Source organism: Dermochelys coriacea, chromosome 8 (genome assembly GCF_009764565.3).
Source record: "Dermochelys coriacea isolate rDerCor1 chromosome 8, rDerCor1.pri.v4, whole genome shotgun sequence".
NCBI classification, from domain to species: domain Eukaryota; kingdom Metazoa; phylum Chordata; order Testudines; family Dermochelyidae; genus Dermochelys; species Dermochelys coriacea.
Genome location: NC_050075.1, coordinates 79025732 through 79041659, shown reverse-complemented (window position 1 = coordinate 79041659; position 15928 = coordinate 79025732). Strand labels below are relative to the sequence as shown.

General features: G+C 38.4%; 1 protein-coding gene and 1 long non-coding RNA gene across 3 annotated transcripts in view; one reads left to right on the top strand and one right to left on the bottom strand.

The window, feature by feature from the left end:
• Positions 1-5: 5 nt before the first annotated feature.
• LOC122461279 lies at positions 6-8159 on the top strand. Its single transcript, XR_006283167.1, has 3 exons — positions 6-1797; positions 4046-4824; positions 5032-8159. It is a non-coding gene; the product is annotated as an uncharacterized LOC122461279 (long non-coding RNA).
• COL24A1 (collagen type XXIV alpha 1 chain) overlaps positions 3105-15928 on the bottom strand; it is a 253935-nt gene continuing 241111 nt past the window's right edge. Inside the window, exons 54-60 of one of the 2 annotated variants that reach the window (XM_038412721.2) lie at positions 15724-15759; positions 15600-15626; positions 14271-14336; positions 13282-13450; positions 7950-8059; positions 6076-6291; positions 3105-4252 (exon numbers count right to left, since the gene is read on the bottom strand). In XM_038412721.2, coding sequence (XP_038268649.1) covers positions 4106-4252; positions 6076-6291; positions 7950-8059; positions 13282-13450; positions 14271-14336; positions 15600-15626; positions 15724-15759 — 771 coding nt within the window. In that variant the 3' untranslated portion in view covers positions 3105-4105. Of the gene's footprint in view, positions 4253-6075; positions 6292-7949; positions 8060-13281; positions 13451-14270; positions 14337-15599; positions 15627-15723; positions 15760-15928 lie in introns of those variants that run through there. The other variant, XM_038412722.2, reaches the window with a different exon arrangement.

Below are 15928 nucleotides of genomic sequence, written 5' to 3'. Positions count from 1 at the left end.
CCCCCCATCCCCAGCCGCCTCCGGTGGAGGGGGGCCGGGGGCGGCTTTGCCCCCTCGTACCCCAAGCCGCTCCCATTGGTGGGCCGGGGCCTCTCCATCCTACTCCCGTTGGGGGCTGGGGCCGCGGCCGGTGTCACTGACACATTCCCCCGGAGAGCTGTTTAACCCTTCATACCCCGCGCCTCCCTGGCTGGGCCCGAGGCTGCACTGGGAGGTTAATAATTCACCCCGGGGGGGGGGGGTTGTGGTCCTCCAGGGGGCAAGTTGTGCCATTAAGTTTCATGCAGTCCTAAGCCTGGAGCCCAGGGCACTTGCATGGGTCATGGCAGGGTGGAATATGGCTCTGAGTGATCCCTTCCCAGAGAGGATACAGAGGTTATTTTCACTGTGGCACCTGTGGTTTCCTCTGATTGGGAAATATCCCTGGTATACAAGGGGCAGGCTGGGGATTAAATTGCTTTCGCGTTTTAATTTTTCCTATAACCGGTGAGTTTTTGTTTGCTTTCAAAATCTGGTCACAGCGTGTGGGCCCTGCTGTTGCACTAATCTAAGCAAAATTCTTAGACCTAATTAAGAGCTGTTACTTTTCTGGTTGCAGTTTGATATTTAGGGATAATGATCCAAATTCTACATATAGTAAATCCAGAGTAACCCCACTGATTTTAGTGCAGCTAAACGGTTTGACTGATTGCAACATCAAGCTCAATGACTCTAGGAGAGCATATGTTCCACTCTGTCTGTTGGGCAACGAAGGGGCCATAGATTCCCATCTCGCTAGTGGCCACCTAGGCCTTAAATTGTTAATGATCATATGATAAACAGCCTACTTAGTTCTCTTGGTCTGGGATTAAATTCCTAAACATCGACTGGTGTATCCCTCCATTTATGTGGGCAAAGGGGTGGAAACCCACCCTGCTTTATGGCATTCTCCCCCTAAACCTAGAGAATACCCTTTGTATTGATAGGGGTTTACAGGCTAGCAGGCAGCAGGCCAGAATGGATTAATGTAGTTCCTATCCAGAGCAGGTTTTCTTCATGTTCCCTGCCACTTAGACCACCATTAACGCATATGGCATGGGCTATTTGTGCAACTGCAGTGGGAGCAGGCTCTCCTCTCATGGTAGAGTAGGTTGATGGTGGTTGTGTAAAGATTTCCAAGTCTGGGTGGAGATCTGCAAGGGTTGGGTTTCCATTTGCAACAAATCCCTTGCCTAATAGTTATGCTGATTTCTTTCTCATGTTGATGAGGTGGCATGCACCCCTCACTGAGATACATACTGCATTTTTTTCCCCCCTCAGACGTGTTTCTCTTCATGAGGTGTCGGTTATAGGTATTATTTAAACCTATTAAATAGGTATTATTTTGGGTCTGACTCTTTGTTTCCTACCTTTGCAGAGGTGTAGCTAAGGACAGAATTTGAGGACAATCAGGTTGTGTATGTGTAACTTAAAGCAGCTGTTGGCCCACAAAATCGGTGTGACACACATCAGAAACTATCCAGCTTGAAAATTCAGGCTGTAGTAGAGCGGAGTGTGCAAAACCAGACATGTTTGGGTTTGCACAGGTGACAGAAACCTTATTTTTTGTAAATGAACAAATGTGATACAAAAATCAGCCAGAGCTCCACAATGCCATTTTCACAACTACTTTTCAGAGTAGTACTGCACTTTAAATGTTTACCTTTTCTCATATTCTATTTGTTATATTCGGTTACAGATGTTAGATACAGAAAATATCTATTAGGTCAGCCAGTCACTGCTGACTCAGTCAAGAGAGGCAATACTTTACATAAACTGGTAAGTTGTTTAGCAAAGCTTAAAACAAAGTAGAGGTTCTGTCTCACTTTTTATATTTTTAGAAATATACTGAAGACATTTTTGGCACAAGACACGCTCTTTCTTAATGAAAACTTCAAACTATTACACATTCCTTTATTTTAATGATGTTTGGGGAGGAGGGGTTCACAGAGCATCTAGTTGCTTGGCTGGACTGATCCTGTGTTACCTAGAGCAATTTAAAGTATTATAAATCAAAAGAAGTAGTGATTTAACTTTCTTATCTGGATTGAATTGTGCAGGATGGGCTACTAAAGTGGCTTATTGGGGGTTCCTATTCTCTCCCCCTCCAATTTTATTGATGTAGAATAACCATTTTAGATCATCAGCTATACATGCTAATATAAAGAATATACACATTTACTTTTAAGTAATTTCTTACTATTTAAAGATGATTGTTTTTAACACAACACTGTTCTTATGAGATACAAGCATTAAAAATGCAGTAAACATTAAAAAATGAAGGGAAAATGAGAATAAGGTTGATAAAAGGATAAAAAAGTTAGTATTCTTACAAAAACAAATGGATGTAACATGATCTCAATGGAAAGTCAAACTAAGAACACGTGAAATTGTTAAAAAATCTTCTCTGCACCAACTCTTCTTTTCTCTTTTTCCCCTTAATTTATCATTCTATAACTTGATTTGCTTCTTTAGATTACTCAAAGAATATGTATACTTTAAAGAAATCCATAATTTGAGGAAAAAATGCTTCTTCAGCCCCAGCTTTAGAATTGGAGATTCTACACATTTGTTTTGTATAAGGAAATGTTCTGTCATTTGTGTAATATCCTGTAACACCACAAATATGCATGTGTTTCCCTTCCTAATACAAATATTTATCAAATAAGAGACTCTGTACAGCCTTTTCATGGTTGCTGAAAATGAATACAAGGAAAGGGAATCAAAATTATAAAAGATAAAGTTATTTTTGAAGCACATTTTATTATAGATGAGTAAGCATGACTTACTGTGGATAAAGATGATTTAAATGAATTGCTGTTTGAACACTCTCCCTCCCCCCAGATATGAGGTATAATTTTTGCTCTGTATTACTGTACGAACACTGCTTTGACAATAGATATAGGCAAGCAGTTTGCAAACCTTTTAGAGTAAATGTTTTGTCTTAATGATAAAAGTGTATTTTGTTCAACAATTGAGGGTCAAATACTTTGACTCAAAATAAAAGTGTGAAACAGTGTCTAGTAATATTGCAAACAAATGGAATTTCTAAGTTACTGAAATAATTATGATTATAACTTAGCAGCCATTCAAAACATATGCTGTATTAAATTTTTCAACAAGTTACAAAACATATACACAGTACATCATCTTAGATGCTATTGGGTGTTTAAAATAGTTAACTGCAGTCCAGAAACTAAACCCCAAAACTACTGTATGTAGCTCTTCTTCTACAGCAATCTTTACAATGGCTAACAATTAGCTAGCCTGCCTATAAGCACCATATACAATGTGCTGTCTGGTATATCACTTCCACAAGAATAAACAAAAACATTTTAATTAAGAATTTCACATAAATAATGTTTTTACTTGTAATGAAATATGTGACCAAACAATTTAAGATAAGTACTTTTACAACAGAAACATATCTTGATGTAACCAGCACATACAGTCTGCAAGAGAAAAAGGGAATCAAATAATCTCTACTAAAGCCACAAGCACCTTGTGTTATAAAGAGCACCAGAAATACAAACAGGAAACACGTAAGAGGTAGTGTACCATCTGTTAAGATGTATGTGTCCAAAAGGACTATAATACAACTTAGTGTTTAAGAAAAGACAACTTATTGTACTGTGGCATAATTCACTCTCATACACAAGCTATTGCACATTTGGGAGCATTAGCCAGTATTGCTCCTTACTACTGTATGTTTCCAGCTTTCCTTAGGATGTCTTGTACAGTGCTGTTAAATAGGTTATTCAGAATACTAGAGGTCCTGAAGAATTTTATGTTTAGATATATAGTTCTCAGTTCCAGGGAAATATACAAGAAAGCACCAACCAATATTTAAAAAAATTAAATACTTTAGCAATGTCGTCATAGTCTCTTTTTTAAAATGCCATTTCTCCTTCTTAGGAGGAAGTCTTTTTCTTCCTGAGATTCTTTAAGATATAACCAACAATTTGCTTTAAAATTCTTCCACAGTTTCATAATGATTTAATCTTTAATTCATTTTTGTTTTTAAAAGATGCTTTTTCTGTGCAACAGTTCCATGGTGTTGTGAGAAACCAGAGTCAGGTCAGGAAGCTTAGAGAAAGCACACTGAACCACTTTCTATGTATTGCTGTTGTCCTGGTTTGAGACGAGGAAACGTATGCACTTGAACAACCGGAAGCTCAGTAATGTCCTGAGTGTGAAAAAGGAACTCTGTCTTATGCCAGCTGCCATCTTGTATCTGCAGTTCATGGAATTAGAGAGAGTATTAAATACATATCAAACTATCAATTTCAAAACATAGAGAGAATCTAGAACTCAAGGAACCAGAGAAGCAAATGAAAGATCTATTCTCTTGTCAATGCATGGAACAGCTATGTGACTTCCCCCCCCCCCCCCCCCCCCAGGACCGTCTCCCAATCCATTGAAGAAAGAACATCTGTCAAAATTCTAACTTGCTATAAAGCTTGATGGGGGCTTGAACTATGAGACTAATACATTTCTATATTGTCTAGGCTTCTGCTTGGATTTAATATGCATTCTTAGGAGTTATGGGGAAATCAGATCCATCTTTTGTCATGAACTTGTTATTTTAATTTTTAGAAAATCTCAATAAAAACTGTTACCTTATAAAAATATAAAATAACAATATAACACTGTTTGGGGATGTGGGAGTCTTGATGTTTGCAGTCACTCCTTTCTTGCCCAACCAGTCAAAGCAGCAGGTACAGTGGAGACCGTTGAAAAGTGAAATCCCTGCAGGAAGGGATAAGTGAGATTCTGCAGGAAATCTGTACAGTACATAGTTTCAGAGTAGCAGCCGTGTTACTCTGTATTCGCAAAAAGAAAAGGAGTACTTGTGGCACCTTAGAGACTAACAAATTTATTTGAGCATAAGCTTTCGTGAGCTACGTGAGCTGTAGCTCACGAAAGCTTATGCTCAAATAAATTTGTTAGTCTCTAAGGTGCCACAAGTACTCCTTTTCTTTTTGTACAGTACATAGTTTCCTGAAGAGAGAGAGAGAGAGAGATATCTCATAGAATCTCACGGAAAAACTACACTTTTCAAAAGCCATCACTGTATGTCTTACCTTCTTCCAGAACAAAAACCCAAATCTGATGTACTTCTATAAATATAGGGCCTGATTCTTCATTGCTTTTCACTTTTTGCAGTAATTTATACCAGTGCAAACTGCTCCCGGTCTAAGTGTGTTGAAAATTCTGATCTGGTAACATTTTATACCCATTTAATACAGTTTCCAGTTTGAAATGCACCTGTCGTCATGCCATCTGTCTGTACACAGATCTCCCAGTGAATTGGAAAGAGTTCCACCCTTGGAATGATGATAGGATAAGGCTAAGTCCTTTGTTCTCTTTAGCACAGTATAGAATTGGATATTTTAGGCTCTCTGTAATAAAAATATATTGCTACAAGCATCAGTGGTAAAGGCAACGTCTTGCCTGTTAATGGAGTTGATCTAATAATTATTGGAATTTTATTAGATTTTTTCAAGTTCAAAAACATTTATTTTAGCCAATGAAAGTCCATCATTGTCCATCATCAGTTTATTACATAAGTAGATAATTGCCCTGTAACTAGTGAAGTTAATGACATTCAGTCATCAAAAGATTAACTTCTAGCCTGTAATGAACTTGCCCTCTTCCAGCAGTTTGGTTTTATTCAGATAACATCATCAGAATATATAGCTCAGCCTAAGCTTTCACCCCATGCCTGGCTGTTCCAGGATTTCCTGAAGAACCTCCATGTACCTTCCCTAAGTTGCATCTGAAGAGAGGGTCCTGTTACCTTAACAAGCAGGGTCCACTGAGTGTGATGCTAAGAGCAAAGACAGATTCCCTGCATAACTGCAATTGCTGTTAGCATTTGGATATATCTTGAATTTAATATAAAATGGTCAACATATGGAGAGACTTGCTAAAAAATATGAGAAGTGTGCTTCATGTTATGAAAATCTAAATGACTCTTGTAACGATAGAAGGAAAAATAAATGCCCAAAACTTATATTTATTGTTATTAATTTAATAACGCCAAAATATATTTACCATGCATTCGTCTGTAAGCACCTTTGGTTCAAGTAGTGTATTTGCTTCAAACATTTGACCATTCCAGCCTTTGAAGCTAACAGATGTTTTCTGAGCATCTGCCGCATTTGTTCCCCACACTGGCGTGTTCAGACAGTGAACAGTGATGGTATGGGTTGCTTCTGAGCTCAGTAAATGAAGAAAGTTCATCTGCACTTTTCCAACTCCAAACTCCAACTAGTTTACAAAAATGCATTGTTAGACATAACAGTTGTATCATGCTCAATGGCCAACAATCAGAAAGATTTTGGCAATATAAATACAGCACTTATAGAGGATATTAACTGTACCAGTTAATTTGGTTGACAAACCAAAATGCATATGTCTCCTGCTTTCTTCAGAAGACTTGTCAGGTGTGTGTATATATATATATACGTACAAGAGTAGAATCCTATCATCATCATAATGAATGAATACAGTTGTACACAAGTCTATACAGTATATACACTTGTATAACTTACATTTTCAGAGCTTGTTATAAAATTAATTAATTCTCAGTATACCCCTGAAATGTAGGTAGGTAGATATCCTTATTTTGCAGATAGGAAACTGATTCAAAGAACGGTTAAGTGATTCAAAGGAAGATATGCACAGAAAGAAGTGAGAGTTTGGATCAGAGTTCAGAAGTTCTTTGCTCCCGGTCTTGTTTTCAGTCCATTATATTGCTCTGCCTCTCAACACTTAGATTTTATTAATAACCTGAGATATTGCAAGACAGAGAGAGAGAGGCGATATATATTGAGCTATATATGGAAAATGTAATTTTTCTTTCATTATTCTTAATACATATTTGCAAGAAGAAGTATATATAGAGGCCAACCTATGCCCCCTAAATCTGTACACACAGAAGACCCTCTATGCACAGATCTCACCCCTCCTAATCAGAGAGGCGTGTCAGTTGCTTGTGCTGCACCATCCTCCAGGCCTTGTGAAGGACTCTCCCCAGGATTGGAATCTGCCTAGAAAAGAGAGGGCAGGGACTGGACAGTTAGTAGGTGGTGCATGTTGGGTGAGGACTAAACCTTGAAAATATAATACATTTCTGTGGTGTCCTCCATAATGGGGAAATGCCCTTGAAGAGGGATACTGGGGGAAGCAATGGCTAGGGAGTGTCCTTGCTCCTGTGGATCCTCCAGTGGAGCTGTACTGATTGGCAGAGAGAGTAGGATGTTCTGGAGATACAGTTGGCATAAAGGACACAGGTGCTCCACATAGACAGCATCCCAGGGGGCTCTATGGAGTATGGGGCAGAACCATGGCTCATTCTATTGGAATGGGAAGGCCCAACCTGAATAACAATGTGGGAGAAACCCAATGAGGGGAAACACTTGGCTTTTTCCTCCCATGGGCAATCTGGTCCACAGCCCTACAGATGTGGTACAGTACAGTTCAGTTAAAGTACGTAGGCAAAACTCCACAGAAAATCAAGTCCTCATTCCAAAAGGCTTGCAATCTAAATGTAAATAGATGTTAGGATGCATTTAGTGAAATGAAAAGAAAACCAGTTTGTACTGAATACTTTGGTTACATGTTCAAGAGCAGAGACCCTGATGTCAATTCACATTTTAATGATGACTACAGTGCGCAATACAGGTATGGGGCATTTAAAATATTATAGACAGATTAAAGAGAAGCCCATAAAGGTAGTCACATAGAGATGTATATGAAAAGAAACAAATAATCAAATGAAACAGAGGAACACAGATCTAATTTATGGTGAAATAAAGATGGTTAGCACTGAGAAATCTGAGATGCCAGCATGCATTGGGTGGGTCAGTGTTCACTTATTCAGAGTTTAAGCACAGAAACATAGCCTAATGAGAAGCAATGCATACCTTTGTCACAGATACAGGTGATACACATGTCTGGCCACCAGCAGTAAAGTTGCAGAAAACCTCAATGGCATCAGAAGGACATCCAATATTTGGGTCAATCCAGTATTTTCCTATCAAGTTATAATCCCAGATAAAAGGTAAAAAAAGATATAACTGCTGTTAAACAATTTTCTGAATAAAATTTCCATAATTTTTGGCAAATGTTAGAAGTATTATTACCGCAGCTTGTCCTCCTATGGCATCACTAAAGAACATAACAGACTAACCTCATTGGAATTACTCTGGGTTTATGCCCAGTATAGGTGATCTGAATTTAGCACACAAATATTTGATGTTAAGCTAAAGCAAAACCAAAAAAACCCCAAAACCCACAAAGCCTCCACATTTGTGTCATGTCTTCAATAACTATATTCCCTGCTGTTTACCTTTCCTATGGCTTTTGTACCAGTTTGGGATTTTCAACTCTGTCCTTTGTTTCCAATACTAAATACTGAATGTGAGCAGATGGTCTGCTCCCAACAAAATCTATGCATGCTATAGGTGGTCAAACGTACTCCTCTTCCTGGGATTTGGCTTTATTCAAATAATACCAAAACACGAACATAAGCCTAAATTTTCATCCCAAGCCTGGCTAGTTCCTCCATGTCCCTGTCCTCAGTTTCCTCTGACCGGAGGTTCATTGGACCTCTCACATCGTGGTGGAGTTGTTAAGCAGTACCTGCCATCATGAATTGGTACAAGTTATTCTGCAGCTTTATGCAGGGCTCTAACAGGGTGGTCAGCAGAAGAGCCCAGCATTCCTATGCTGGATCATAGCTCCTGCCACCCTGTTACTCTGACAAAGTCATAATCGCTGCGTCTGAGCACAGCTAATTTATATTTGATGTACAGCACGCCTCATCTGTATTTATGACCTGGGTTCTGTTTAATCCCCTCTCTCTTGATTGTTTGAGTTTATTTAAGTGTGTTTTCTATCTAGAGGGATACAACAGGGGGTTTGGATACATGGCAGACATTGTAACTAATCTAAAAGTAAAATACAGTTTGAAAAATGTACTGAAAGGCCTGTGCCAACAGAGAAAAAAATTAAGCTTTGGAATTACAAGAAAGATATCTTAAGTTTTACATTTATATTAACAGTTACACACTTAGAACTGGTACACTCTTATCCACTCTAGATTCTAGAGCACATTTCCTTGATGGAACTAATGTTCATTCTATAAATAATACTGACTATTCAGCATCTAGGAAATGTAAATTAGGCTCTTAATGCTGAATCCTCTTCTCCACATACAGTAGCTAGAGATTTGTTTCAAAATTAATTCTGAGAGGAAATCCTTTTTCTATAGTTAGTGTAATAGATGCTCATCAATTTCTGTGAAAAGGAAATTAGTACAAGTGCCAGATCATAAAATAGCAAATTGTTTGTTTGCACGTAAGGCCTGGAGTGCACAAAATGCTTGTATTTTCCCTACCTTCATTTCACTTTTGCTGATAAGATCACAGGTGACCCTCTCTATAATATGTGTGTGTAATGTGCTTAAAGATGTTGGTTAGTGTTTGCTTTCATACTTGGGATAGAATATTAAGGCCAATTAATTGTTTGTTATCCTGGTGCAACTCCCACTAAAGTCAGTGAGAGAAGAAACAGTGCAAATGACATGTCTAAAATAAAGCAGAATTTAGTTCCATGTTTCCTAAGCGGCAGTTAAAGATGGGCTAGACTGTGCCCCAGAATCGACAAATGGTGGTTCCTTTGTGCAAATCTCCCCCAGCCTGCATGGAAGATGAGGTCAGTCACTCTTGCAGCATTCTCCCCACCCACATTCCTAGGACCATATGGTGGGTTCTCCTTGGGGTTGGGATCCATGCAGGAGAGTGCAAGGGGAATGGGTGGCTTCCAGTGAGGGCTGAGCACATCCTTTCTTTATCAGTGCTTTGGGGATTAAGTAGACAAGATAATATATCCTGGGGCTCTATTACCTTTTGTGTGGAGCCCCTTCTGTAATAGAAACCGCTCTTTCAAAGAGCAGTCCTGGGGGCAATTGGACCTCTTATAGTGCAGTTCCACTGGGAGTGAACTAGCAAGAACTGAGAAGGCAAAATGAAATGACACCTGGGTACTAGAGCCTGAGAGAATAGCTCTGGCTTCATGTGGATCCTGGAGGACCCATGGAGTTTGGAGTCTAACCCACAGAGGCCATGGTGAGGGGGGCAAACCCCCATGATGGAACAACTTTGTTTAAGAAACCTCATTGAATTTTCCTTTCCCTTAGCCTCTTGCGGCTTTTACTGCATGAGGGATGTTCCTATCCTTTGCTTTTACCATGCTATTATGACACAGACAATGAGATTTTAATCCTCAACTGTTTGGGATTTGGCTACTTAACTCCCTTAGGCTCCTTGGGAGAGTCTTGTTTTACCTGAGTTTTCTAAACATGTTTATGCATGTTTAAATCATTACAATATGTGAAAGCCAGTGCATACATTTATGGTGAAAATGAATACTTTTGCTACATACAGGCAAACCCTACCACCACAGGGAAGTACAGCTCCATTGCAGGGTAAGGGTTGGAGGGCTAGGTGACTGCTGTCTGCACACCCTGCACCTTGATGCACAGGGCAGTGTCAGAAGTGGGGCAAGGGCTGATGATTCACCAGTTGTTTCCCCTTCCCTCATTTGCAAAGGGGGTGTAGAAGCTATTGTCTGCAGTGGTCTCAGAGTTGTTCCATTGCGGCTCCACAATTTTCAGAAGGGAGATACCTTCCTTCTTGACCTCTGCAGCTATCCACAGTGCACAGTCTGGTTACTCAGGGCCAGGACTTGGCCCACAGAAAATAAAGAGTCTACATATAGGAAGAAAATTCTCTCATGATTGGCTAATAACAATCAGGTATGAGTCAGTAAGTTGACTCTGACAAAGACTGATTCTGGACAATTTTACCCGGTTAGATGGCATATACATGCTGTTTAGCTCATCAGAGGGCACAACAATAATTCCCCTTAAAATTTACATAAAGTTACATTTGAAAATAAGTACTTTGTCCCCATTACCTATAAATACATTTCCTTTTTGCATATTTGCTTTTATTTTAACAATTGTTACCTGGAAGAAATTCCTGATGCTAATGGAAAGATTTGCAGATATTTATAATGAACACACTCAGACGGTGAAGTATGTGAAATACTTCTATTGATGTCACATTTCAATGACCATTCAAGATTTATTGATTAATGATTGCCTCAAATAGAATAGTTGTCAATATATCTGTTTATACACATTTTTTATTATAAAAATATAGACCTTTATCCACACAAAGTTCGTTGCTGGATCAGATATTTGAGAAATTATTTCTATAACAAAGCTAGATTTAAAAGGTGTGAAAATGTTACTAAATATTAGAAAAAATAGATTTTCAGCATGTTTTTTATTTACTCTATATCTGAAATACTTTAGTGTTAAAATAAAAATATAATTATACATATCTATACAATATGGCCAGCTTTCACCATATTTGAACATAATACAGGACATTCCAAAGCACTGTCTAATAGCCTGTTATATGCTCTATTCTTATGCTATGTAATGACTGGGCTCAATCCTTTCCCCTTTGAAGTCACAATTGGCTTCAGTGGGAGCAGGATCAAATCCATACCGTCAGGAAACTGTGATAATTACTGAACTCAGATTCTGCATATTGAGTCAGATGATGCCACTGGCTCAGATTCTGCAAATACTTTCATACATGAGTAACTTTATACATGTGAGTAGTTCAATGGGACTAGTTCATGTGTATAAAGTTATTAAAACATGTAAGAACTTCCAGGAGTGGGCACTTCAGTCAGTCATGTCAATATGCCCAGTTTCGTCAAGCTGCAGTCTGAGGGTGTTGGTATGAGCAGCGAACACTAAATATGCTAACATCAGAAGACATACCTTACATATACAATACATTCATATCAACTTAGTGCAAAATGCATATAGATTTGTGCCAGTTTGAGCAGTGATGGCCATGAGCACTTCTGTAGAAGTTTAAGCAATTTTGAGTATGGTGTTAGGAGCCAGTGATCCAGTGTTAGAGCAAATATTTTAAATATCCAATTACCTCCAAAATTGATTTTTGAATAATAAATCTATAACCTACTGTAAACATGTAAACAATATGGAGATATTGTGATAGGTGACTGGGAGTGGATGGGTCATTACACAAAGTAAAACTATTTCCTCATGTTTATTTCCCCTCCCCCCACTGTTCCTCAGACCTTCTTGTCAACTGCTGGAAATGGCCCACCTTGATTATCACTACAAAAGTTTCCCCCTCCCCTCCCTCCCACTCTCCTGCTGATAATAGCTCACCTTACCTGATCACTCTGGTTACAGTGTGTATGGTTACACCCATTGTTTCATGTTCTCTGTGTATATAAATCTCCCCACTGTATTTTCCACTGAATGCATCCGATGAAGTGAGCTGTAGCTCACGAAAGCTTATTTCAGAGTAGCAGCCGTGTTAGTCTGTATTCTCAAAAAGAAAAGGAGTACTTGTGGCACCTTAGAGACTAACAAATTTATTAGAGCATAAGCTTTCGTGAGCTACAGCTCACTTCATCGGATGCATTTGGTGGAAAAAACAGAGTAGAGATTCCCTATTCTCTACTCTGTTTTTTCCACCAAATGCATCCGATGAAGTGAGCTGTAGCTCACGAAAGCTTATGCTCTAATAAATTTGTTAGTCTCTAAGGTGCCACAAGTACTCCTTTTCTTTTTGAAAGCTTATTTGTTAGTCTCTAAGGTGCCACAAGTACTCCTTTTCTTTTTGCGGTTACAGACTAACATGGCTGCTACTCTGAAATCTTCCAGTTTCAGTGTATGCAAACCCACAATGTCAAATGAAAAAGGTAAACTTAGAAGTCTGGGTGTGGGCAGTAAGAAGTCTCTAAGCCTGATTTCCATCAGTGTACATCAACTGACTTCAGCTGAGTTACCCCTGGTTTACACCAGCATGATCAGAGTATCATACTGAGAAAATGCAGGTTTGAGATTGTTTTAAAGATCCTGCCACTCACAAGAAATTCAGCACTGAGTATTGGCAGGTTGGAATAGCCTAGAAGAAGCAGCAATTATTTTTTCATCATCCATAGAGAGCAGAAGCAGCTTTGGGAATAAAATGACAGGTAAGTCCATTATGGATAGGTGTGTGGTACTCAGTAGTTATATGGAATTAACAAGTTAAAATTAATACAGTTATTAAAATGCCACCCATTACGGTTTTGCTCTAGAAATTATTTCTAAATCCTGATGGTATATATGATTTGATGAAAGTAGACACTTACCATCTGATACTTTACGTTCACAGTTAAGCAAATCCCTGCAGATGCGTGCTGGGTTATCCCGAGTGCCGAGGGGGTTCTTGATACTGTGCAGTAAATTGCTAAGGTAGTGTAGCGTTTTGAATATCTCTGCACTGTGATCTAGTAAAGTTACTTCAGTATTCTGGTAGCTCTGCCGTTAGCAATAATGTTATCACAAAAACGCCATAGCAGCAGTGCATGCAGTGAAATCAAATGCCCAGTGGAGACCACATGCAGAAATGAAAGGTGTTTATGATGCATGCAGCCGGCCACGTATGAGATAATAGAAATGATTTATTCAAATTAAAAATAATTAGTACATTTTATTAAAATCATTGGAGCAAAGGCGTTACAGTCAGGTTAAAAATCATGCAAAAACATTGTTATAATACATGGAAATGGAAATTTGAATGCACAAAAAAGAAAAAAAAGAAAGAAATTAGTTTATTTTATAAGCGATACCTTACACTGTCAGATTTTGAACAACAGAGTTAATAGTCTTAGGTCCCAATTCTAAAGACACATACAAATGTGCTTAACTTTACACATGTGAGTAAGTTCATTGTATGTGCAGAGTCCCATTGATGCAACGACTCTGCTCACATGCATGAAGTTAAGCGTGTATAAGTGATTGATGGATCAAGGCCTTAATGACAGTCTCATTTGTAGACATGTAGCTGAATGTTTACACTTCACATTGTATAATGGATTGATATTTTCCATCCTCTTTAATCCTATTTAAACATTAGAAATACTGTGGTTTTTAAAACTTGACTTAAATTGCATCCTATATATCCAATTGCGTTTAATCATATTATACATGGGTTAGTTTTTCCTTACAAAACAGTTTCTAGTTTCTCTCTGTTTTCAATAAAGCCTTTGTGAAGAAGCCATGTTTTGACCTTAAAAAACCCAACTCTTTATAAATTTTCTAATGTATGTGCCAATGTAAATAAAGCAAGATATATTACCTCCATCTGTAGTGCACCATTTGATTCAATCAACGCTTGAATAGCAGCATTGATGTCCATTTGTTTCTGTGTAAGAAACCATTGAAGATCAGCAGTAAGATCAACAGAGAATAAAATTAAGGTTGTAAGTTCTTCAAGTATTGCTGCAGAAATATACCAGTTATATCTGATGAAGAATTTGAAAGTCTCTTGATTAAAACATATTGCACATAAATGTGTATGTATCAAAAAGGACAAAAAAGCCCAACTTCCCCAAAATCTCTGAGGCCTTCTAATTATTTAGTTGAATGCTCCACATCCATTAAATTACAAACTATGTGAATTTTTACTTTTAAAAAGAAAAAACAAACGGATGAAATGGGATACTCTTATTTTAAAGAATTGTAATTTTAAAAAATAAATTACTTTAGTTTCTTTTATCAGTTATTTTCCTGGAAAAAAAATAAAACAAACAAAACAAAAAATCCCCAGCCCAAATATTGGCTCCAAACCTGTCTGCCATCCATCTAATCTAATACATCAACAGTTACAAATACTATTTATAAATGGAGAAAAAGGTGACATTTACTCTCCAAACAAGATAAACAAAAAACAATTCAGTCTCTAGTCATGCACATACAACATGGGCCAGATTCCCTGGTCCCTTTGCACTACTCTAGTGGTGAAAAGTGCTATATCTTGCCAGTTGAGAAGTCCTTTGATGTGAGGGAGTCCTTGGCTGGCATCCAACTAGTTCAGCTGCCTCCTATACCACAGGCCACCCTAGTCCCTACTGTAGGGAGAATGCCAGAGTGGGAGGGGGTGCAGCATCTGTCATACCATGACCTGACTCAGGAGGGTGGCCCAGGAAGGGGGCTGCCCAATAGAGCAGAAATAATAGAAAAGGACTAGAACACTAAATCCTCCCAGTAAATGCTGGATAATAATCCTCTAGAAGAAGATGGATACATTTGATGTGAATGCATCTGGTGAATGACATACCATGGAGCATCCTACTTCCCTTCAGAATTTGTATATGCTGAATTCCTACATGTAAGCTTTAAAACTGGAGTGAAGTTTATGTAGTCCAAGTGTGTGAGCATAGGCATGTGATTTGCCCTTTTGGGACCCTGCAACATGGTAGCACTACTACAACAGAAGATGTCAGACAGGAGGTTTAGCATAGCATCTATATCTGAGCTTAGATATTATAGTGATGAGTGCTAAAGAAAAAACATTTGAATTTCACTTGAGATGATGGAGGAAGCGACACCCTATGAAGAGGGTCTCAACATTTTCACTTTCAACAATGAGGGAATGAGTTGCAGTTAGCACAATTATGAAACTTACTCTTGGACCAGGTACCCCAGGTGGACCCTAGAAAACAAGAGAAAGCAGTTATTAAGTATTGCAGGCTTCTTTAAATCACACATGCAAGGAGAACCTAGATAAAAATAGCTCTTTATACACTTACCGGTGGACCTGGATGACCCCGTGGTCCCTGAGGGCCCTAGGAGAAAGGAAGATAAAATGCGTTAGGGTTAAAAAAAATCCTTCTACATTTGATTTTTTTTTTAAATCAGAAAATGCCATAATGAAGTGTAGTCAGCTGTGATCTGCACAAAAATTTCTTGGTAGAGCTGTAGACCATTTGTCTCCACTTCTGAATGTACTGCATT